The sequence below is a fragment of the Anarrhichthys ocellatus genome, unplaced genomic scaffold (genome assembly GCF_004355925.1).
Source record: "Anarrhichthys ocellatus isolate YVR2014 unplaced genomic scaffold, GSC_Weel_1.0 scaffold16, whole genome shotgun sequence".
NCBI lineage: Eukaryota > Metazoa > Chordata > Actinopteri > Perciformes > Anarhichadidae > Anarrhichthys > Anarrhichthys ocellatus.
This window is the reverse complement of record NW_022280046.1, coordinates 4856532-4880449: the sequence shown is the minus strand read 5'-3', so window position 1 is coordinate 4880449 and position 23918 is coordinate 4856532. Positions and strand designations below refer to the sequence as shown.

The following is a 23918-nucleotide window of genomic DNA, read 5'->3' as shown; positions in this document are numbered from 1 at the left end:
ATAACCAAACAACATATCCTGTAAATAGTTTCACCTAAAACCCCAAAGAGGGGATCACCAAAGTCATTAGGATTCATGAACGTCGGTACAAATTTTAGCACCAATCTATCCAGTAGATGTTGAGATATGTCACCACAAAATGTCAAACTTTGACCTGTGCCGGATGAAAAGTCAGACAATCAGTTAAGTATTAGGATGCGTCATCATGGGAACCACAGACGTCTCTCTTTTTTATTTATAAACCAAAAATGTCAACCTCGTAGTGGCACAAGGTGAAAAGCCAGAGGGTCACCAAATTCGTTAGGATTCACCCTCTGGGGGCAACGAATGTCTATACAAAATGTCATAGCAATCCAACCTCTAGTTGTTAAGATATGCCAGTCTGACTGACAGGCCGACGTTGCCATCCCTAAAGCCATGCCGCTAACGTGGCTAAGAAAATACCCATCGTAAATTCCCAGAGGCAAAGGCTTGTTTTGTCTGACCAAGAGTCCAAAACCCAAAATGGATGTGGTTTGTTGTGCTGAACTGTGTGCTTAAACTTGTAATTTGTAAACTTTTCATGATTCATCCTGAGTTGTTTTCGCAGGGAGAAGAGATGGGAAGACAGGAGGGGGGAGTTTCAGAGTGATGAGGTAACACAGTGGTGTCACACACACACATACTCACACTCACACACACACACACACACATACTCACACTCACACACACATATACACACCCACACACACACACACACACACACACACACACAGGTCTGATCAAAGTGTGGCTACACTGACTCTACTGTAACATTCCACTGACTGCTCAACCTTGAATCAGCCAGTATGTTGGATCATGTCTCCATTGCCTCATTCAGACTTCCGTCTCCATTCGTCATTTCTCAGTCGCCTCCTGTCGCCATGTCACATCTCAGTTCCGCCTTTAATACAAAGCGTCATCCAACATCTGATGCAAATAATTAAAAGTTCTTTCTTTCTACAATATCTGGTATAACTATGGTATGGCTAAGGTTTGGGGAACATTGTGGTTACGGTTAAAAAACATCTTTAATCTATAATTAAGACATGTCCATCCACCATCACCACCTCAAAACCCTAACTTCCTGTCTCACTGCATAAAGGGTACACTACTTCCTGTATTGATACTGAACATTTGCATTGATCGTGAATCCTGAGGAGCGTAATTGACCCTTCCGAAGTCGGACAAAAAGAAACATAGCGATGGCGGTTCCTTTTAGTCTGGTGTTAGATAGTACATATGCGCCAGGCAATATTCCTTCAAGAGGCCAACAGCAATGACTACAGCATGCGATGGGAAGATACATTCACAATGACAACTTTTACTCGGGTAACTTTTCCTGTTATGAAGTTAAACGTCCTGTATTAATAACACCGAAAGTTACTTTTCTAGTGATAATTCGTGTCATCTTCAAAATAGGTCAACAAGCAACCTATTTGTCTTTTTCCAAATCTCTTTGAAGTTACCACAGAAATAAGGAGGAAGCAAATGTGATTGACGTCCGTGATCTGAAACAACTTCTCTTGAGAAATTGTTGGCTAATGTTTTGCTGACTTAAGATGTGACAACACACCATGTGATGTGTCCGTGAACATTGTGACACCGACGTAACCATTATAATGTTACCTTTGAAGAGACGTAGCATCTCCAAGTATAACAGGACAGGGGGGACCGAGGTTCTGCCGGGTTCCAAGCTTGCTCAACTGTCATTGGAGCACAGAGCGAAAAGTTACGGGACATAAGAAGGGTCAACTGTATACTGTATATTTACTGCTATATTTTAATTGTGTTTTATTGTGTGCTTTGTGTGTTTGATTATTATAGCTAGTACATGCAGTGTGACGAGTTATTCCTTTCATGTACAACATATCCTGGAATGTCAATTAACATTCTTATCCTTTTCCAAAACATTGCTGCAACCCCAGGCACCCTCATGGCCCTATTTCTCTACACAGACTACATAAATTACTCTCAGAGCCGATCCTCCTGTCGGATATGCTGAAGTACACAAACATAGTATTTGAGGGAGGAATACTTCAGTTTTTCATGGTATTTTTTACAGCCCCAAAAATAACAAGAGTGTAAAATATCTGCAATATAAGCCTAAAAAAATACATGACTCGTGAAAATTAGAAATAACATTTCCACTGATTCATGCATGTATTTAGGTGATCCAGAAGTGTGTGGTAAACTTCCATTCCTGCCCCTCCCACCCCATTCCAGGCCCACAGCCTTGCCCAATCCTCCCTCCAGCCCCCCTGCCCGTCACAGCCCTGCCCGGGCCGGCCTCTCCATCCAGGCAGCATATATGAGCAGCAGCCAATCTCACATGGAGGTCAGACATCTTTCTGCTTTGAGAGTAAACACAGCTGCACAGGATCCCATTGATTGTATTTAGGATTTAAGAGAAGTAAGAAAGAAGTAGTGCTACAGACAACTGGTGAGTTTCAAATTTAATTTAGATTTACATGTCTGTTTGAATTTACTGTATGTCTTGTGATGCTTTATGGATTCATGAGCTACTCCTCACAATGCAAGTATTTATCTCTTAAAAAAAGATGTTTTCATTGGATAGATTATTGCAATTTTCCAGTGTAAATCAGATTCTTATGCCTCTTGACAGAGCTTTGTTCCTGGTTGCGTGTAAGTGAATGTGTTTTTGTTTGTGGCTTCCTTCCTTTGCAGACAAGAACCCAATAAAGAGATGCAGTTCCTGACAACTGCCCTCGCCATCATTCTTGTGTCTACAACAGCCTCCGCTAAGCCGGTGAGCTCACCACAAAGCTGAATCTTCCCTCATCCTCCTCCGTCACTGCTCTTTCTCTCTTAGTTTAATTCATTTTTCTGCCCTGATTTCAACTGATGATGTTCGATTGGTGCTATTTCTGTCAGGGCGGACACTAAAACAGTTTGTTATATCAAGTCAATTCCAAGGTGAAGGCCAATGGTGCCATGACTCGGTATCCTGCAGGTATTGTTATTGCTGGCTTACGGTTTCTTTCAATGACGTTAAACTCTCAGTGACACCATTGTTCAAATTATATATCTCTGCAAGGCCTGCGCATCGTAGCTTACTGACGGTAGGTTTTAAGGCATGGTTAAGGTGTAGGAAAGATGGTGATTGCAGGTTTTTTAAAGGCAAACATCGTTCACCTCCGGCCTCGCTACTGCAAAGAACACATTTCCTCCTGCGTTGGCGCTGAACGTAAATCATGTTCTGCAGAATCATCACATATAGAGGTGTTATCTAGGGACACTGGGCTGGAAAACCCCACGAGAAATTGATTATTTGACAGCATCAAAGTGTAACGTCCCTTTCATTCGATACTCCCTCCACAGATTGGTTGGCCTCGGCATTACGATGCTGACATCGCTGACAATGACTTGACGCAGGGATGGCTGGACGGGAACAACAGGTCTCCTGGATCCTCTAGATACAAAGACTCGTCTTCAGAGTCACGGGAGTCTTCGGAATCTAGTGAATCTTCAGAAAGTCGATCTTCGGAGGAGTCTTCTGAGGAAGATCTGTTCACAGATCAGACCACACCGGTCGTGATCGACACTGCCACGACAACCATCGCGACGGTAGACGGGAGCACGTCCACCCCTGAACCAGACACAGTTACTACAGATGAGTCAACTGTGAGAGTGACATCTCCCACGCCAGCAACACCGGCCACACCCGTTGCCTCGACGTCACCTGGATGTGTGACTCATTGTTTCACCGTGGAGATTCCGACGGCGGTTCCCATCACAGAGAACAGAGGAGACAACTAACTAACCACGGTCCTATTGAAACTGTGTCACTATAGGGCCCACTAATGAAAGCTCTTATATTTGCAGTGTTACAAACTGGGTGGCGACATTACCGGGAAAAATCCCAAGCAGCGCTCTCTGGGAAGTGAGATCACACCTCCAATTACCGTTTATCAATTCAAGAAGCAAAAGGTTGACATATAAGTACAGATAGTCAGTGAGCCCAGTGTGAAATATGAGGGTCGTCTACAATAACTAAAAAACAGTATCTCTTTTAAAGACCACTAGCTGCTTCACAAAAATAACCAATTTAAGAAAGATTCTGTGATTCTGTGATGAATGATACTTTATTTTGTTATAAATGCAGGCCTACACTTTCATTGTTTTTTTAATTTTGACCAACAGAGTTTTAGCCATCAAACGGTGACGCTGCAGAGCAACTTTCATAGAGACCATGAGGCAACACATTTATGCTTTATATATGGTAACTTTACATAAACAAATCTGTGGCTCACTCATGTTGACCTTTAAGTGGTAACTGATCGGGAAAGTACAGGGATGATACTTTGGTGGATTTATTTCAGAGTGTATTTACATATTTTACAACAGCAACAAAAAGTCTCCGTTCTGCATGAAGCATCCAGAGTATGTATCCCACAGCAGAGCGTTTATAGACTCGGGAGGGTGCGTCCTGTTTTGTCTTATTCAGCATGTACACACAACAGACAAGCTGAGTTATTGCCACAGCGGGTTGGTTTAATTATGGGTTGTGAATTCATATTTTCCCAAATTAAATATGAAGACTATATTCAAATGTTGTTGTTTTCTTTGTTTTAACGTGTGTTGTACTTCATTTTGTTGAACTGGATCTACTGGGTGTGCAGGATTGTGTGTGTTGTATATGACAGTTTTTTTCTAAAGGAAAATAAAGAAATCTAAATTACAATAAAATTGTCATATTTTGTAAAATCATTAACTGTCCGAAAATTGATTTTCTTTTACCCCTAGTTTCAGAGGATATAACATGTTTTGTAATCTATTTTTAAGAGCTGGAGACAATTATTCTAACTTGTTTTTAATTAAAACAAATATTGAATAAATATACCGGTTTATCAGGAAGAAAAATCACCCACGGTGAAGTATAAACATATGAAATTAAGTGGGGGTTCAAAGTGTAGTAAAGTGCTTTCTTGGAAAGGAAGCAGTGAGCGGAGGGGGTTTCAGCTGGTTGCAAGCTGCAACCTCACCGCTAGGAGCCACCAAATCCCTTATCCCTTACCAAACGCTGTCCCTTAAAAGGCCACTACATAAGTATATAACAGTGAGTGGGCAAATCATGTAAGTGATAGATTTCCCTGCACTGTAAGTCACTGCTCTAACTCATATCCAACTCATATGTCCTGCTTAAGTGTCCTTAACATAGACACCATACCGTGCCATGTCACATACTGTCAGCAAGTAATGTTGACCTTTCAGTCCTTAAAAGTTATTTCTAATTGCTAAAAAGACCAAAACATGCTCTCATCGCTAGACAACATCCTGTTTGTTCCCTTTATGTCAAATCTAAATAACAAACATACAGTATATCCGTATATATCCAAAGCAAGCAGGGTGGATGAGAAGCTCTTGCTAATGGCATTTTAATGAATCAGCTCCATCCAGTGGGAAAAGTGATAAATTACAGTCTACAGACCACCTTGAGGATTTCGAACAGGTTTCTGGTTGATATTTGGACCTGTTAAACCCTTATATATATGTATAAATATAGATATCTTTAGATGTATATATACAGATGTATACCTGCACAAAGCCAGGTCCATAAAGAAATGCTTCCATCCAACATTGTCTTTTGGATGACCTTACACCTTAAAGTCTGTGAGCAGGATCATGTCACTCAACATCAGGGTTGGACCTCACTAATACTCTTGTGTCTGGGAATGGGAACAAATCCCTGCGGCCAGGATATAAAACTGAAAGCCCTATCAGCTCTTTAGCTTTTTATTACCTCAAAAATAAGTGTAAATTGGCTACTTGTGAAACAATCCGTTTGTTCATGTCGTCCCTCAACTCCAACTATATTCTTGTCTCTTAACTTCCTAATCGGACTGTACACAATTGGCCAGCTCAAGGAAGAGGAGGTCTGGGACTCTAAACACACTGTACGGCTCAAAAACAAAAACACAGTCACTGTTTCCAAAGACTTGATTTGTTGATCGGTTCGTCACGTCTCAATCCCCACTGCAGGATTACACAAGTCTCACTATGACTCATGGAGAAAAAAAAAAATGACCCTGTTATTATTACTTCAGCTTTCCCACATAAAAGCTGTAAGCTCAGACGTATTTGCAATGCTTAGTGAGCTGTCAGCGGCCCTGCCTGAAGGAGTGGCACGATGTGAAGAAGAGGGCAGGAGGGATCTATGCCAACCTCTGCAGGGCCAGGACATCATTCAACAATCAAAAACCTGTTTAAAAAAACATTGTTTAAAAAGTCTGAGAGGGGCTACCAGAGCGTTAAAGTCTCGAACCAACAAGACAATCAAATCCTCAGTTTTAAACTGTTCAAATTCTGACATTCTCATAATCAAAGTGCCAGACCTTCTGCACAGCTACACACACTCACAAATCACACACAGTCAACAGCTGACTGAACAAACAAGAAATACACACGTGTGTAGACTACAGCGTTGACACAACAGCTCCAACTACCAGACACAACAAAAATGCAAAGTGCATTTAAACAATATAACCTCACAACTACTCAGGAAATAGTTGAATAGACAGCCACACATTTAGACACCAGTTTAGAAACAAAGCAGCAGACAGATGGAGTGAATGTGACTCACGTGACTTGATGCTGCAGCCCATTCTTCTCTCCTTCGTGGTGGTTAATATCCATGTTTAATGACGTCTCAGTCACTGTTCATTTAGTTTCGTTTGTTGACAGAACTCCATCACTGCTAGCACTGGAAAACAATAGCACTGGTTTGATTTAAATGTTGTTGCAAACTTTCATGGATTACTGTGAGGCCAGAGAGCAACTTACTTCAGTTCAACTTCTCTCTTGCAAAGTACCCGATACACAGTAACAGTGTAGCTGACTCTTTGATGCTATTTTTCTTATCAGTGTAAACTTCATGTGGTTTCTCTTCGATAGGCCCTTTTGACCACACAGACTGACTGACATCTACCGTTGTAACACAGGGGGCGCTGTTGCCCTCATTTGGAGAAACTCAATTAAAACTGGGGAACATAAGGCCACAAAACGATGTAGACAAGGTATAGTTTATGTGACAAAAATAGTTATTTCAATCTGTTTTTAACCAATTTAATGAGAACAACTATTCTTTGTATCAGGGAGTCCTGGATTGCCTTATTTCCTGTGATAAAACACACAGAAGAACCGATACATACATGATAATCAGCGTCGCTGTACTAATAGAGGTGTTAATGTTGCCTGTGTTCATGCACTCAAGTCATTTACAGTGTGTAAAATTGAAATGAAACAAGCCGTGACCTGTCGGTGCAGAACTGATCATAAATCACTTACATTACTGTGAGTGTACTCACAGGAAAATAATGGCATCACAGAGTCCAATTCTGAAACAAAAGCATGTAAAACGCAGTTTTATTTATTGTTATTGTTTATTTATTTACTCTGTTCTCACCCTGACGTGCTGCAGTTTAAACACATTCTGTAAACTCCACTTTTGTCTTTTCCTAACTCCTCATGAATTCTCTCCTTGACCCCATGACGTTTTCCATAGAGGTCAATGAAAAGTGGAATAGACGTTAGGAGGTCATTTTTGGACTTTTCGACCGCAACAAGTGTGTAGGCTATACATACAATGAATATGACTTATCTACATGCACATAGATAGACATACGGCTAAAATGGCAACAGCGCTCAACAACAATCATTTGACTACTATGAAACAACATGAGACAAATGTGAGAGTAGCTGTGCTCTCCATGTTTCAGCCTTATACAATAACTCATATAGTCAACTCCTACAACAGTGTTCACACAAAGCACAGAGCTAAATCCTTCTTTAGACCCAATTGCTTACATTATGATGACATGATTTTGTCAGAGGTGCTGAGACGCATGCTCACTCTTCCATGTAGGTATGTTTGGTTCTGAAATTACATAAAAATAACAAGTAAATACATGATGTATACAACTAGAACATCAAATATCATATGAAATAACCTGCATTAAATACATCTGTATCGATAACCTAGAAAATTAACAAAGACACAGGTAATTATAACTAAATCCTTGGTTTAAATACACTTATACTGCCATCTACTGGTAGAAATGGTAAACACGTTTACTCTGCGTCTCTATGCTCTGCGTTCAGCAACAGCACAATACGGTGGAAAATGAAATATCAGTGCTCACAGCAACAACTCTGGGCACACTAAAATGACTTTGATTAAACTATATTAGGAACTGTATTGCATCAAACAATCCACAGATTAATCGAAAACTTGATTCTTGCTGTGTACACATGCAGTCAACTACTGTTGCTAACATACTCCCATCGGCCCACGTTTATTTATCTTCATTTATTTATTTTTCTTCTAATGGTGTCACTCAGAGACAACCAGGACATTCTGATGTAGCATTTCAAAATGAAAGCCCTTCAAATCACATTTATGAGACAATTTGTCTCATTTGTGTTTGCTGATTTTTGAATTATCGGGAAAAAAAACTGTATTTGTCTATATTTTTCTTGATTCATATTTGAAGGAAAATGTCTTTCCATCAAAGGCAGGGGTGCTTTATTGGAAATTGCATATTGATAAAAAAAGAAGCAACAGACATTTTCTCAGTTTGTTTTCCTCATATTGTTTTCATGCATTTCCTCATCTCTACCAGAGACAAGATTTCTGCTGTATTTTCAGTGTCAAACTATGTTTTGTATAGTTGCTGTAATCTGGACTTCATCACATCAATGGGCCAACAGAACCCTAAATCAAGGATCATATTCAGAGGGACGTCTGTGCTGTGTTTTTGTTTGGTGATGTTTTATCCAAACTCTTGCATGAACAATTGTCTTCATCAGACACAATATTACTAGAATAAAATAGCATCACTAGTATCAAACCATGTATATTTCTGTTTTGTGTGGTTCATTTCGCAAAATGTTGGACTGATACGTATAAAGTCTACTTTTCAAAAAGAGAGAAAAAAAATTCTCTTCAAATTCTTGACCATATTTTGGTAAAATGAAAGATTTCCTGTCACAGTTTGTGCTGTTCTTCCCGCCATCTGTGTCGGTTCAAATCTATATTTAACTGTGACAGGAACATCAGTCTGAACACATTTTTACCTGTCTCATCTTTGCACCTGAGGGGCTTCACTGCTGCAGTTTGGGGCCACAGATGATACAAAGCCTGTAATCAGTCAGAGCTCCCTCTGTGTTTATGTGTCTACAGGGAGGAGAAGATGAAGTCCAGACAAAGGGGCTTCGATATGTGATTTCTGTAGGAATCCCTCTCGTATTGCTGCTTGTTCTGAACATCCCTGCCTTTGGAGGACACTAGCAGGTCTGCACTCGGGCTCAGGCATTGACTTGACAAATACAGGACATTTTCACATGCAAAGTGCAGATTTGGGTCAAGTTTGGGCCGATTGTATAAGCATCAACTGTTACTTCATTTAAAATTACTTTTAATATCTAAATTACAATTCTACACTGATTAGAATGTGTTGAGTACATCACTCTGCATCAGAATCATCCTGTCTCTTTTGCTACAGGCCTGGCTGTCTACTTGATATGGATGTGTGTTAGACGCTTACCCATGCGCAAAATGGTGGCAAAATTGAGCTTTTCACGATTTTAGCAGTTGCTTGCTGATTTATTGCTGATTTCTTATAGGCTGAGCTTTATTATCGAGGAGTGTGTGCGTGTGTGTGTGTGTGTGTGTGTGTGTGTGTGTGTGTAATGTTCTCGCGGAGGGTGAGATGAGAAAATGTACATCAATCTCATGACTGTGTATGGACAAGTATGGACCTGGGGTCAGGAGGTGATTAGCCTAGCTTAGCATACAGACTAGAAGCAGGGGGAAACAACAGGCATGGCTGTCTCCACAATGAGTTACGTGCTGTTGTCGCTAACAAAATGAAGGTAACATAAGTTGACCTTTGGTTTCAGTGCATTACCTTTCATAGGTATGAGTACGGAAAGTGAATGAGAACAGCCTGACGATAACAGCATTTTCATTTTTTTTACTTTGGACAGAGCCAGGCCAGCTGTTTCACCCTGATTCCAGCCTTTATGGTAACAAAGTGCCTTCTAGCTTCTGCTCCATATGTAACACAGAGACATGAGAGTGGTGGTGATCTCCCTATCATAATCAAATAGATTGTCTTTCGTCCATTTCAATTTGTTTTGAACTTTTCTCGTATTATATTTTTTATGATTATACATTGCTTGTTATTATTTATCTTCTCTCACCAGACTTTCCGTCTTTACATCTAAGACAAATCTAAGACAGCCAGCATCTCTTTTTATGAAAAAGGACTTTATTCATATTTTAGAAATGGTACAATATGATACATTACAGTAAACAACTTGGGACAAACAACATGTAGTGTAGGTAAGTAACTGTGCAAATGAACAGGATGTGTGTGTGTGTGTGAGTACGGCATCTATTCTTGACTGAACCCTGTGATAGATAGGGTGTTTCTCTCTGTTTACTTCCTTTTATCTACACCAGCAGATTTGATACTATAGCGAGCAACGAAGCTAAGCCACACAGGCAGCAAATGTATGGCCTAATGTCAAGTTTAAATTCTCTCATGCTTGAAATGATTACAAGTATTTAAATAGATGGTGCACTTTTCGCTCTTGTCTTATAAGCACAAAAACAAGGTAGGTTTGCATGTTTGCAGTTATTAGTAATGGTTAAATGCAGTGATGTGCTAGTGTAGATATCAGGACTCAACTTTTTGTCTTTGTTCTTTTCCAATTTTGACCTTTAACCCTACAGTAACAGAGGGGAGAGGGGCAGGGACAAAGGTCATGAGGTCAGTCAACCTCCACGTTGCAGTCGTCAGTTTGTACATCCTACCACTTTTCCCTTGCGGGGTCAAACATGGGATTCACCAGGGCAACCAGACCACAGGATGCAGGACTTATTGGTTTATTTAAATACAATCTAGAAGGAAAAGCATTTCTGTTTCCCAAAAAGATGCACAAATAATCACAGAAATATGGTGTGAACACATTGAAATCAATATTAATTAGGCGTGGTGGTCCCTGTTTGGCCCCACAGTGGGAAGTGGCTCTGGGGGGAGGGGGGAGCGATTTGCACCTGGATGCAGCGTGTGCTCTTTATGTGACTGACACCGCCGCCCACTCCCGTTTCCAGGAAATATTATCTATTTGGCAGTGAGGACCTCTGGCATGTCAGTGGTGGCGTCAGGTGCCGCCACCTCGTCATTCTCAGCGCTCTCATCTGATTCGCTGTCGGCGGCTCCGGGCGTGGCTGTGGCCTCCTCGCTGCTCTGGCTGTCCTCGTCCTCTGACTCCTGGCTGGTGCTTGCGCTGGCGGTGCTGTCACTCTGCTCCTCCTCCTCCTCCGGAGCACTGGAGCTCTCGCTGGTGGTGGCGTCGCTGGTGCTAGCACTCTCCTCCTCCTTTGGGAGGGAGGCCTGGCGGGGGCTGAGGTCCTGGTTCTGAGAGATGATGGAGGCGGCGTCGAGGCCCTGGCTCTCCATCTCAGGGGTGCTGGTGTCCTCCTCCAGGAGGTCGTTGCGGACCTGAAAAGCCTGGAGGTGAGGCGGAGGAGGAACAGGACGATTAGTTTGTTTGATTTGTCTACACAGAGTACATACAAAACTGCACCAATGGTGGAAGTTTGTGCAGTGCATTTGTTTTTACATCTTGGTATATTCAGGAGTTTTGTAGAATGAATTGAGAGAAAGGTGAGTGCAAGGTAAAAGGTAGCACTTCTGCGAGTATTGCACATCTAGTGGTAAGGACATTATACTGCAGCTTATTGTCAAATTAGATTGATTGGACTCTACGGAAACTCAAACTAACTTGTACCTTGTACACCTTCAGTGACTTGTCCACCTCGTTGCCCTCTGTCATGTCGTACGCCATCTTCTTTCCTGTGCCGACAAACTCGTAGGACTTGTAGGGACCAGGGCCCTTGTGGTAGGATTTGTCCTCCACGTAGACAATGGACTTGTAGTCGCTTGGGTAGCCTCCCAAGCTGTCGCCGCGGGCGGTTTCCATGTCAGTGACGATGGTAGGCAGGATGGGCTCGGCAGTGGCTTCGGCAACGGGTTCCTCTGTGACGATCACAGGGCTGACGGTGGTGGGAGCGGGGGAGGAGGACTCGCCCGACTCTGAGCTTTCACTATCTTCATCCTCCTCGGTTTCCTGGAGACACAGAGGTGGGAGGTGAGGTGTCGGAGAGTTGGCGGCTGGAAAATGTGATTTGCCGCCTCAGAAAATACCTCCCTGAAATCTCCTATGTTAGTCACCACCTCTTTAACTCGTGGCGTCTCTGTCAATTCTATTTGCTGACATTGCCTTTTCACAAATATTCTACTAGATTTTGTTTGGGACAAAGGTCAGGCAAAACTACTAGCTTGTTACTGTTAGCTTAAGTAGCATTTGCTACTGTTCCTGTCCAAAGTTGACTTGAAAAATTACCAGTCACCATGAAAAGCATGAGCTTAATATTACTGTACTGAATTAGGTAGTAGTCATTATTTAAAGAGGCACTTATAGCAAGCCTACAATATTTGAGTCGAACAGTTTTGAGATAAACAATGTCTATTTTTCATTACACTTATTGGCAGTTGTGTATTGCACCTTATTGTTATGTAGCCAGAAGCGTTATCGGTGTGTTTTTTACTCACACTGTCCTCTGCATCGTCATCATCGGCATCATCATCATCGCTGTCTTCACTGTCCTGGCTGTCGACAGAGGTTGTATCTGGGGATGAAGTTGTGTCCGTGCTGGCGGATTTTAATTCTACTAGAGCCTCTGCTGCCGCCTGCTGCAAGAATCATTAAAAGACACAGTCATAAACTTCACCAGAGCTGTACTCTGCTAAAGACATGAGAAGGATCTGATGATTTAACAAGATTTGTCCCGATAAATTAGGAGTGATCTGATGGGAAATACGGTCTCACCTCGTCTTCATCTGAACCCTCTGCACTCTCGTCTGAGCCGGCAGCTGCTGCTGCTTCTTCAACATTCTGCAACATGAGAGAGACACAATACAGTTGATTAATTATTTTTCTGTCTTTTACTGTTTTTATTGCTTTTTCATTCATCCAACATGTCTTCGTAATAGGCTGTTCCTCCTGCTCTCTTTGTATTAACAACACAGTGCCTCGGGATGAGGTATTGATGCAAAAGTTCCAAAAAAGTTCCAAAAATACTGGATCCTACATTTCCCATAATGCAACTCAAATGCCCACATTTTTAGAGCCCAACACCTGCCGTTTGTAACCCGTCTTTTCTTATGGAAATGTCATCCAATCAGAGATAACCCTGACGTCATCAACAAAACATAATACGACAAGAGGAGAAGAAGTTGAACTAAACATGGCGGAGTGAAAAATAGAATATTTTACCTGTACCGGTGCTGCACGGTACTCAGGAACCTCTGCCGCCTTTCTCCCGAGGGGTTGAGCTGCTGGTCGTCTAGCCTGTGGACGAGACCAACATCATTCAAAGTGGAAGTCTCTCTCTCTCTCTCTCTCTCTCTCTCTTTCTCTCTCTAGGTACTCACCACTTCTTCAGAGCTCTCTGAACTGCTGTCAGCAACTTTTCTTGCCTAAAAGGCAAAAGAGATACAAATTCAATTGAAAATACGTTTGTATGTCAATAAAACAAAAATCAATGTCAAAACTGATCGAAACTAATGTCAACATGTAATGTGATAAAGCTGTTCCTGATTGGGGAAAAGTAATCTTGAAGTTTTGACTTGACAGAGAAAACAACTCACCGGCCGGCAGAGGACCGTGGCGAAGAGCAGAACGAAAACAACGGCCACTTTCATCGTGTCACAATTTGGTATCTGGGTGGGGAGACAACCAGAGAGGTTGAAGTCACACAATAAAACAATTAAACATAACCATGATGCACAGAGCTCGTACGACACCGAAAAACCCGTCCGGAGGCCATAACTTCACAGGAAACACAATGACATGTCAAACAGAAAGAAGGAGCTGCTCGTTTCCTCAGTGAATCCTCTCGCCCAGATTCCTTCCTAAAAATGAAGGCTGCGTGGTCACATGACCATTCAGCATTAGCAGTGGCACTTCCTGAGGCATTGGTAGTTCACAGGAAGTCATTAAGTCCTTAATTACAGACCCAAACGAGTGGTTCTGTGTCCCTGACAACTCTGTTTCGACACAGTAAAACATTTTCTCTGTCATCAGAGTGAGAAAATTACATCATTTTGGTGGTTTATTCTACTATGAGACAGGATGTTTCTGGCAGATTCTGGTCAAGAAGATGTGAGAAAATAACAGGTATGATGTAAAAAGAGATGAATGTGGGTGTTTGGCTTAAAAAAATTTAAGTCAGCAACATTTAGAGTTACAACTATCTGAGTCTAGCTTACATTTCCATCAATAACTCTCTTAAGAAGTACTCAGCTTTACGTTTGTTATGAGAGATTTAAATCAGCTGTTGTCCTGCAAACAGATCAACAGACATTCACTGCAATAATACCACATACTACAAACTCATTGCTTCTTCTTTTTAAAAGTGTCTGCATGTTAAAATATCCAGGAATAAGTCAAAAAGTTGAACAGACTTTAAGAAAAACAAGAGGGAATAGTACATTTTTTGGGACTATTTTCAGCAAAGGTGTAGCAGACATTTGGTGCGCTTGTAAGTAGTTACAGCGCCAAGATGGTGTATGTGGGATTGACATGCTACCCATTTTTAGCAGTTTTTGGATGGCAATGGAGCTCAGGCTTTATCTATATATCAGGCTTTAGGTGCAGGAGACAGCACTTGTTAGTGGGATCAGTTCATAGTTGGTTTTAGTCTTGGGATTTGTTGACAGTCGCAGCAACAGTAACTTTTACCCAAGTAGACTTTTAGAGTACGTTTCTACCCATCAGCAAAATGTTGTGCATCCCATGTTTCACTGCAGGTATGACACCTAATTAACAGCAGCTTACAAAAAATTATATTTTTCTGTTTTGCGCTCCCTAACTGTAACAAGCTCTTCTTTTTTATATTTGCTAAGGGAGGAGCAGTCTGAGTGTCTGCGTCTATCTTTAATGGGTGACTCTTCCTATACTGTGTAATTCACCAGGTTATAACTGGAAAGCCACAGAGCAGCAGAAACACGACACATGGCCATGTGCGTGTATGCGTGTGTGTATTTCTGTACGTCTGCTTTTGAGACGCCCAATTTAAGTTTCAGACTTCGAGAGTATGTGCATTTTGTCTGAGCCCCACTTCTTTCAAGGGCTGCTTGAATGTTAAGTCTTGGTTTTAGGGTACAGGTCCGAATAGTTTTTTAGGTCAAGGGTAAGGGTTGGGATTAGACACGTAGCTGTGGTGGTTAAAGTTCATCATTTTAGGAAATCTGCCTATTCGCTTTCTTTCCAAGAGTTATATGAGAAGATCAATAGCAGTCTCATATCTGTATGCTGCATTTATGAAGCTAAAACTAGCTAAAACTAGCTTAGCTTAGCATAAAGACTGGAAGCAGGGGGGGGGGAGGGGGGACTGTTAGCCCGGCTCTGTTCAAAAGTAACTAAATTCACCACCCAATCCTGCAAAGCTAATTAAAGGGTGAGTCCATCTGCATTCTTTTCCAGGTTTTTCAAATGGAAACGCCCACTCAGCCGTTAGCAAAAAGCAGTGAAGTAGGCTACCAAAGTAAGCTAATTGATAAGGTTATTAATAATGTGAACCCTAACGTCAGCTGAGTCAACGTTGGCTTTGCTAAGGTTGGAAATAACTGAAAGGGTTAGTTGAGATTTGTTGTAGTAGAGTTGTATGTATACATCCGTGTTACTGTGAGGTAGAATTACTTTTTGTGACTGGTGTCTGGTTCCCCATTGGACAGGGCTGTCTGAATGCAAAGCAGCAGAACAAACATATTTCTTCTTGTGTTCATTCTATAAAGTGTCGACAAGTTGGGGTTTTTATAGGCCAGACTATTTCTTTTAGGAGCATTGACTTCCTGGAGTCTTGTCATCATGGAGAGTTTGCCAGGCTATCGGCGACTTTGAGACTCAATCACTTGCCCACCAGGATGCCCCAAACCATCACACGTCTTATTTTGAAAGTAGACTGAGGGGTCTAACAAGATGATGTCTCCCACTTCTTTCTTCAGTTTAAAACACTGTTGACTGAGCTGGTAGTTAATCAGCATGTGTGTATGTTGTCGGTGTGTTTACTCAGTGTGGTTAGTCGGGGCTGGACCTGGTCATGTGACACAAAATCCAGAAATTAGTATTCTGCTGCCCACAGCTTCCCCTTCCTGTTTTGGTGTCGCCTTGATGCTAATCAGCCAATCAAACACAGCCACCTCCAGCTTCAACCACTGACCGATCGCAGGCGGACCTCCACAGCTGTAAAGTCTTAAAAAATAACTCATAATTAACTGCAATAAAGTGCAGCGCTTTCAAGGCGGATAACCAAACCCTTTCTGTGGTTCCACAAGATCAATGTGAGTTTGCTCAACATTGACTTTTAATTTCTGCTAATGTTCTGCAGGTGTGGTTAAAAGAATTATCAAAATTAAGTTGCAGTTTGTTAGGAAACCTTTAGCTACAGTTGGACTCTGTACCTGTTGGACTTGTTTGGACAATGTTTTATGAAGAAGAAATGCACTTGGTGGTAAAAAAGTATGTGGACACCCGACATGTTCATAGTTAGATAGTTTAACATTAATCTGCTGCTAAAACAACCTCCGCTCTTCTGGGAAGGCTTTCAGCTGAATTTTGGAACCAGGCTGCAGGGATTTTAGCATAAGAGGGGTCCAACACTGATGTTGGGTGACGAGGTCTGGCTCACAGTCGGCGTTCCAGTTCATCCCAAAGGTGTTGGACTGAGTTGAGGTCAGGGCTCTGTGCAGGCCAGTCAAGTTCTTCTACATCTATGTGGGGAAACTATTTCTTTATTGAGCTGACTTTGTGCAAGGGGGGAAAGGGCCTTCTCCAAACTGTTGCCACAAAGTTACACTACTGTCTAAACGCGTTTCCCTTCATTAGAACTGAGATGTCCAGTCCACACCATGAAAAACAGCCCCAGACAAAAAGTATGCAGACATAAGTGTCCACACACTTTTGGCCATATGTTGTATTTAAAATGCATGAAAGACAATTCACACTGCAAGTTTTCTAAATGAGGAAATTCATTATTTAAACTAAATAAAGTACATTTCCAGCAGCTCATACAAAAATGGGGCTGCCCACTTCTCATCACACCAACAGTGCTGCAGAAAAACTCCAACCCAACCCTGGACACAGTAAATATAATGTCATATATATATAAATATGTATATTCATTCTGACCTTGTTCGCAGTGGGAGGAAGCTTCAGGAGTTCAGCGGCTGCAGGTTGTGGAGCAGAAACAGATAGACGTGGTTTGTCTTTACTTTATCTCCTGGGTTTCCCTGGATGTTGTTCGCTGCTGAGTGATGCTGTTGCTGAAAGCGAGGCCCCTGGTTGGCTTATAAACCCTCCAGCCTCAGGCAGCAGCCAATCAGCTCGGAGCTTGTGATGTCATGAGGTTAACCGCTCCGTGGTCCACCTCTCCTCTCCCTCTCCCACTCTTCCTGTGGTTGGTGCTGTGGTGGTGTGGGGGCAAACACACACACACACACACACACACACGCACAATGTAAAGACAAATACATGGATAAAGACATGGAGACATTTACAGTCCAGACAGAAGTATGTGAATGTATTTTTTCGTGCCTCTCTCTTTCACTCCTCTCTCTCCTTGTGTGTGAAGTTATTTTAAGGACATGTAGTGACAGACTCTGGGAAAATAAAAAGCGGCATATAGTGTCGAGTGGTATGACAATGATTCAGTTTCCTCACAGACAGACGAAAATCATCTGACTGAGGTCTGGATAATTGAGAATATGTCTGCAACACCAGACTGATGTGTGTGTGTGTGTGTGTATGTGTAACAGTCTATGTTATGTTTCCAAGTATATGAATATGTGACCTTTTGGTTTTTTTGTATGTGTGTGTGTGTGTGTCTGTATGTCTGAATATGAAACGGCAAAAATACCGCGAGCGGTAAAAACACTATCACGCTGATGAACACGTATGTAGAAATGTTGATATGAAACTTGCTTTTGGTTCAGAAACGTTGCGATTCAACGTATCCCTGGTCTGCAGAAACGTACAATTTTATTCTGGCGACAGGGTTGTGATGCGCCATGTTTGGAAAAGGAGAAGTCTTTATTCTAATGTGTTTCAAACATAAATGAAAAGTATGGATCAGAGTGGTCTATAAACCAGACACTGTACAAGACGATTTGATCGCTTTTGTGTGATAAAGCAGAGATCAGGGGAGGCCAAACAAAGTGCTCTCTGCAAAGTTTACACATATTGTTTAGATACCTTAAAGATGAGGTTTTTTTATGAAAAAGAAAATTGAAAGGGAGTTAGGTGGCTTGTGTCCAAGCAGACATGCATTCTAAGAATTCTCTTGTAATTTGGGTTTTATGGTTGCAGCGTTCGTGCATCATCAGACTTGATTGACTCGTAAAGTGTCTGAGTCTGTCTGATGATATACACTACGTACACACACACACACACACTCACAAGCAGATGCAGAGTTGTTTACATCTAAGTGCACTAAACTACTGTCGACATATTCCTACATATTTTGAGATTCATGATCTAGTAAGACCAATGGATGAACAACAGATAAATAACTGGAGACCATCTTGCGATGTGATCCCGCAAGCTGCGACGCAAAATCGGGCCATTCATACACTCACGCTCATTTTTCCTTGTCCGTTCCGTTTCCTTCTTTGCTATCGTTGATTATACTGTCGCAAACACCACATGTCCCACATTGGGAACACATATGTCTTGATCTGGCTCAACAAAACAGGTTATTCAACCTCTGTTTTAGCCCAAAATGATTAATTAAAGCAGCTTTAATGAAGTCCTTAAGGAAATCTTGAATAGTGTATTGTAACGAAATGCTAAAATCTCTCTTTTGCTGGAAAACATATAGTAGGATAGGACTAATGCAGGGTTCAGAATATACACACAAACACATTTAAACACGCACAGATACAGGAGTCACATAAATAATCATTTAATGCATTTAATGACACACTGATATTTTAACACACACAAACACACAGAAGACCCATTGAGTCTATCTGTCGACACCGTTAGTCACTGGGTTAACACGCTCACACTGACAGTCTGATTACAGTAGCACAGTGTGTCATCGCTCTGATCGTACAGACGTGTTGAACTCTGACAGCTTGATGGGCTCTGAGGCCTCAGGGTCGCAAACGTACAATTACTCAAACGCTCAAATCAAAGCTTTCTTCTTCTACCGAGGTACTGAGGTATGTCGCGCATGAGACACAGCTACAGCGTCCTGCTCGGTCTTGTTCAAACCCAGATAACCGTCGCTGTCTGATAGCTGAAGATGTTAGATCATCTCAGAAATGTCTCTGTTGAAGAGTTGATGAGTATTTGTCCTCCCCATTAAACTACAGTAGCCTGTGACTTTGTATCAGGAATACTGACTGACTTTTTATTAGCTCTGCCGGGCGTAAGCCTTTGGCGGGATCATGCGTTTGGTCATGTGTTAGCCTGTCTGTATCTCCATGGAGAATCTCGCACACTGCTTTTCCCATCAGCCAAATATTTTTTGTGCTAATCTATGACCGTATGCTCAAGGATCTCTAGTGGCTGTGGTGATTCACAATCTTTGAAAAACATATTTCATTAACTGTTTGATACCGTCATTGACTGCTGACTCCTCGCTCCTCTTAACCGTCCAGCAGGGCCTGCAAGTGATCAACAACTGCTTCAGTAGTGAAAGGCGTTTCCAGCAATCAGCTAGGCTAAAAACAAGCCCTACCTATAGTCTGTTGCATGCCATGTTCTACCTATCAAAACATCAAAAGTTTGGTCTAGTTTTGAACCCGATTATCTACAGATAGGATTTTTTTGCTCAATCCACTCCTCCAAAGAAGTTAATGTTAACTGTTTCCATTTTGTTACAAATTGTATCAGTTAATTTGCAGCAGCTAATTTACTGAAAGTGCATATGAATTCGATGTCATAGCCGCGGTATGTGGTTATTATATGACGGCTATGAACCAATCATATTGCTTAACAGCTACCTGTTTTATAATTTTGTAGAAGCACACCCCAGAGTGTATTGTAACAGCGGTTATATTGTTTTATTCATGATCTACAGTTGGAAATGTTTTTTCCATCAGTGAGCAGCTCTGCTCCATTTCATTTCCACATTTACAATGTGGGGGTGCCACGCTCAAAATTCAAACCGATTTGGTCTGCAAGCTAGCAGGTGCAGACTACTGCTAGTCTACATCATCAAAGGGTCATAAATCATCTAACGTTCAGCCAAAATCTCCCATGACATAGACATAAAGAGACAAATTTAAATGTCCTTGAGTAGTACCAGCATACTTTGTTTCTACCTGTTGTCTGTTGACCTGTTGAATATCAGGTGTGGCTCATTATAAGTCGGCAGTGGGCCGCTCACCAGGTGAGTATAGGGAACTGTGATGTCAGTTTCTGATTATAAAATGAAAGATCAAAGAAGTAATAAAGATGAAACCAGTGACACCAAAACAGCCTGAAGAAGAAGAAGAAGAAGAAGAAGAAGAAGAAGAAGAAGAAGACAAACCGCTCCAGCAACGATGAAAAAATAAATGTAACAGTAAAAACATCAAACGTGATGAGCGTAGGATGGACTGGTCTGTAAGGACTCTTACATTTTACAACGTTGGCAACAAAAACAAGAGTTCACAAGAGTGAACCATTTATTTGGAAAAATGCAGAAGTGTCGTTTCATAGTTCAATAAAATCGTCCCAAAAAAAGGACCAATTGTACAAACTAAAAACAAATCAAGTCCACCAATATGTGTCTTTGTACCTCTGTTGGTGTGTGTGTGTGTGTGTGTGTGTGTGTCTGTGTGTGTGTGTGTGTGTGTGTGTAATGTATCTCAGTTGTGTGTTTTTCTCTGTCAGTTTGTGTTTTCTCACTTTCTGTGTCTTCTATTATTGCATTCCTCATATGCATGTGTGTGTATTTTAACTGACCACCAATAAACACTCTCTATAGCCAGTGTTTGGTTTGTCTATTCTGGGCTACCATAGCAACATGGCTGACTCTGTAAAAAGGACCAGCTCCCATATGTAGATACAAAGGGCTCGATCTAAGCCAACGAAAACACAAAGATTCTTAGTTTCAGGTGATTATACACCAATGAAAATGGCTCATATGGGGCTAGATATCATAGATATGGCAAAGAGTAAGGCCTTAAAGCGGCTATAATAGATAGTTTTATAATAACAATGTATCAAATGACAAAGTGAAAAAACGTGGCCATGTGAAAGGTGTCGCTCGTAGTGATGAGCTCCCCCCAGCTTTAGGGGGCTCTATAGTGAGATTACCTGCTCAGCACCATATAGACATGTAAGTATATATCATATGTGTTTCTTTTTATTCCCTTTGGACTGAAACTCACATTCAGGATTCTCAATGCCACCTGATATCAAATAGTATCATTCTTTACTGGAGAAAGATGAACTGAACTTGACACACACACGTGCCTCGCGAAGTTGACGTCATTGGTCATTTTCTACTTGTCGCTTCCTGTTAAATGCATGTGAGGGGCCTCGATCTCTGTGGTCGCCTCAGTGTGGAAATATTCCTTTTATTAGCAACCTCAGGATATTTGTGTGTTCATACAAATTGCTGCGTTAATCTTTAATAGTCCATTAGTCCATCAAGTTCTGTTATCGTAAAAAATATATATATACGAGAGTGTTAATGGGTGCTGGGAGAGATCAGATATGGTCTGGCTGCTGGTGGAGATGCAACAACTTGATGTGGAGTTTAACACACACACACACACCCACACACACACACACACACACACACACACACACACAAAGACATGTATGAATATAATGCATGCAAGCACACACAGAGGAACAAACACACACACACACACTCTCCAGGCTATAAATGTGGTACAACACTGGCTGGCAGACAGTGGAACAAGAAATTAACGAGAAGAGTAGAAACCTGCTATAATAAGAACTTTCCTAGACTGTATATGTGTGTGTTTTTGCTTCTATGAGGACAACACTAGAAAGATGAGAAAAATACTTTACTTCCTCTTGCTGCATCCCATCAAGTCTGATGTATCAAAATAAATAAATGTACATGATCTGATATTTTAAGTTAAGATAAAAATGCCCAACATTTTGGACCAGTGGACTATTTTGGACCAGAGGAGAAAGATTGTGGCCCTGCGCCATTCAACATATCCTCATGCAATGGTTCGTATGACATCTTACTAAAAGATTGTCCCTTGGGTTAAAATAACTATGGAAGTGACGTTATTGAAGTACGCAAGTTACGTGACAAAACTATCAACGTTGACTTGTTTCACATAGGGATCGCTGTGGTTGGACCCACCCACCTCCCCTCCAGTCCGCCCTGTGTGGGCTTTTGTGGTCTTCATACATCCTTGTTTATGTTTACGAGGATAACGTAAACAGACATTTTGTGGGATATCTACAGTATAAATCATGGTGCATCATTTTTTGTAGGTATAGCTACGAATTCTGGATGAGACCAGCCTCAGACGGTATACCCGGCAGCCAGAGGAGGGCACATAGTGAACAAGGGCAATGATCAAATAAATGAAAGCCGGCCTAGAAGAGCAGGAAAGTTTTGGCAAGGCAACCAATCCCACCGACAAAACACTACAGGGGAGCGCTTTATATGAAACATAAGTAGAGCCCATACAGCAACATCACTTTGTGAGACTATCAAAGGACCAATACAATGTGCAAGAGGGGGGGTCACATGACTGACAGTGGTTGTGCTAGCAAGTTTCTAGACTGAGAGTATGAGTAGTCCAACGGAAGTCGAGTCGGCAACAGCTATATCTCTGTCATGTGACCCTCACCTTGCATTCCACAGGAGTCCCTCAAGAGCATTTCACCTCACCCACCTAATTTGTCAATGTGGCCAGAATTGAAATAAGGAAAGTGTTTGATATTACCAGGTGTAATTCCAAAGCCCGCCCGATCAAATGTCATCATCCAGATAATGTAGCCAGATACGGAGAGTAAGTTAATAGATGGGGTCTGTATGATGAAAGAGCAAGTTGGAAAGGACACAAGTAGAAACAGGAAAAGATGACAACAAATAGAAACTGAAAGGGAAAGAAAAGAAGCAGAGATTCAACAACGGTCACTCACGATACACATACTCACACAATATGCCAGCTCTTTTAGTTTTCACAAAACAAAATGAGAAAACAAGCTCTGAGCTATAACAATGGTGCAACCGGCCACAGCTTGGATCTTTTCTGCCCGAATTTTGCATATTCCACAAACAAAGTCTGGATAAGCCGCAGTTGTTGAGACGGGAAATAAATACATTGTGAAACAGGCTCCAGGCTTTACGTTGAAGTGGTCTATCTATCGAGTATAGCACGCCAAACATGTGACCTCTGCAACACAAACACAGAGCTCAGTGAGAATAACACAGTTGATCTGGTGAAAAGCTCTTAAATAAAGAAGAGTAACCTCTCCGAGACAGGCTTCACAACTGAGCAGGACAAGGACCAAAGAAACATCTCCTCTGGGATGTTGTTGCTGATTTTGAAGCAGACATGGTTTTTTTCGTGTTCCGGATGAAATATAAAATAAACCAATAAGACCAACAAGAGGGAAAGAGGGACAAACAGCTTGTAGTAAAACATGTTTTTGAAAAACAGAAAAATAAAATTGTTCTTTCAGCGCTTTTATCACTTCCTGATGTGATTCTCTTCTTGCTGACCACAGGTTCACAAATCACAAACAAACACACACATACACAAGTCACGCATACAGGCACACAGGTCCGTCGTATTCTTAGCTTCCACCCCCAG

General features: G+C 41.6%; 2 protein-coding genes across 3 annotated transcripts; one reads left to right on the top strand and one right to left on the bottom strand.

The window, feature by feature from the left end:
• The first annotated feature begins 1278 nt into the window (after positions 1–1278).
• Positions 1279–4666, top strand: LOC116388317 (nuclear pore complex protein DDB_G0274915-like). Of its 2 annotated transcripts, XM_031856031.1 has the most exons (4): positions 1279–1350; positions 2245–2356; positions 2707–2788; positions 3361–4666. In XM_031856031.1, exons 3-4 carry the CDS (start codon positions 2726–2728, stop codon positions 3796–3798), a joined length of 501 nt encoding a protein of 166 aa, XP_031711891.1. In that variant the 5' UTR covers positions 1279–1350; positions 2245–2356; positions 2707–2725; the 3' UTR covers positions 3799–4666. The 2 variants fall into 2 exon arrangements, with proteins under 2 accessions (XP_031711891.1, XP_031711890.1); XM_031856030.1 differs by lacking the exons at positions 1279–1350; positions 2245–2356 and adding an exon at positions 2373–2461.
• Positions 4667–11168: 6502 nt separating this feature from the next.
• spp1 (secreted phosphoprotein 1) lies at positions 11169–17350 on the bottom strand. The gene is made up of 8 exons (XM_031856065.1): positions 17302–17350; positions 13761–13832; positions 13545–13589; positions 13387–13461; positions 12940–13005; positions 12663–12803; positions 11839–12177; positions 11169–11558 (listed from the first exon to the last, which is right to left on the bottom strand). Exons 2-8 carry the CDS (start codon positions 13812–13814, stop codon positions 11169–11171), a joined length of 1110 nt encoding a protein of 369 aa, XP_031711925.1. The 5' UTR covers positions 13815–13832; positions 17302–17350.
• Positions 17351–23918: the final 6568 nt, after the last annotated feature.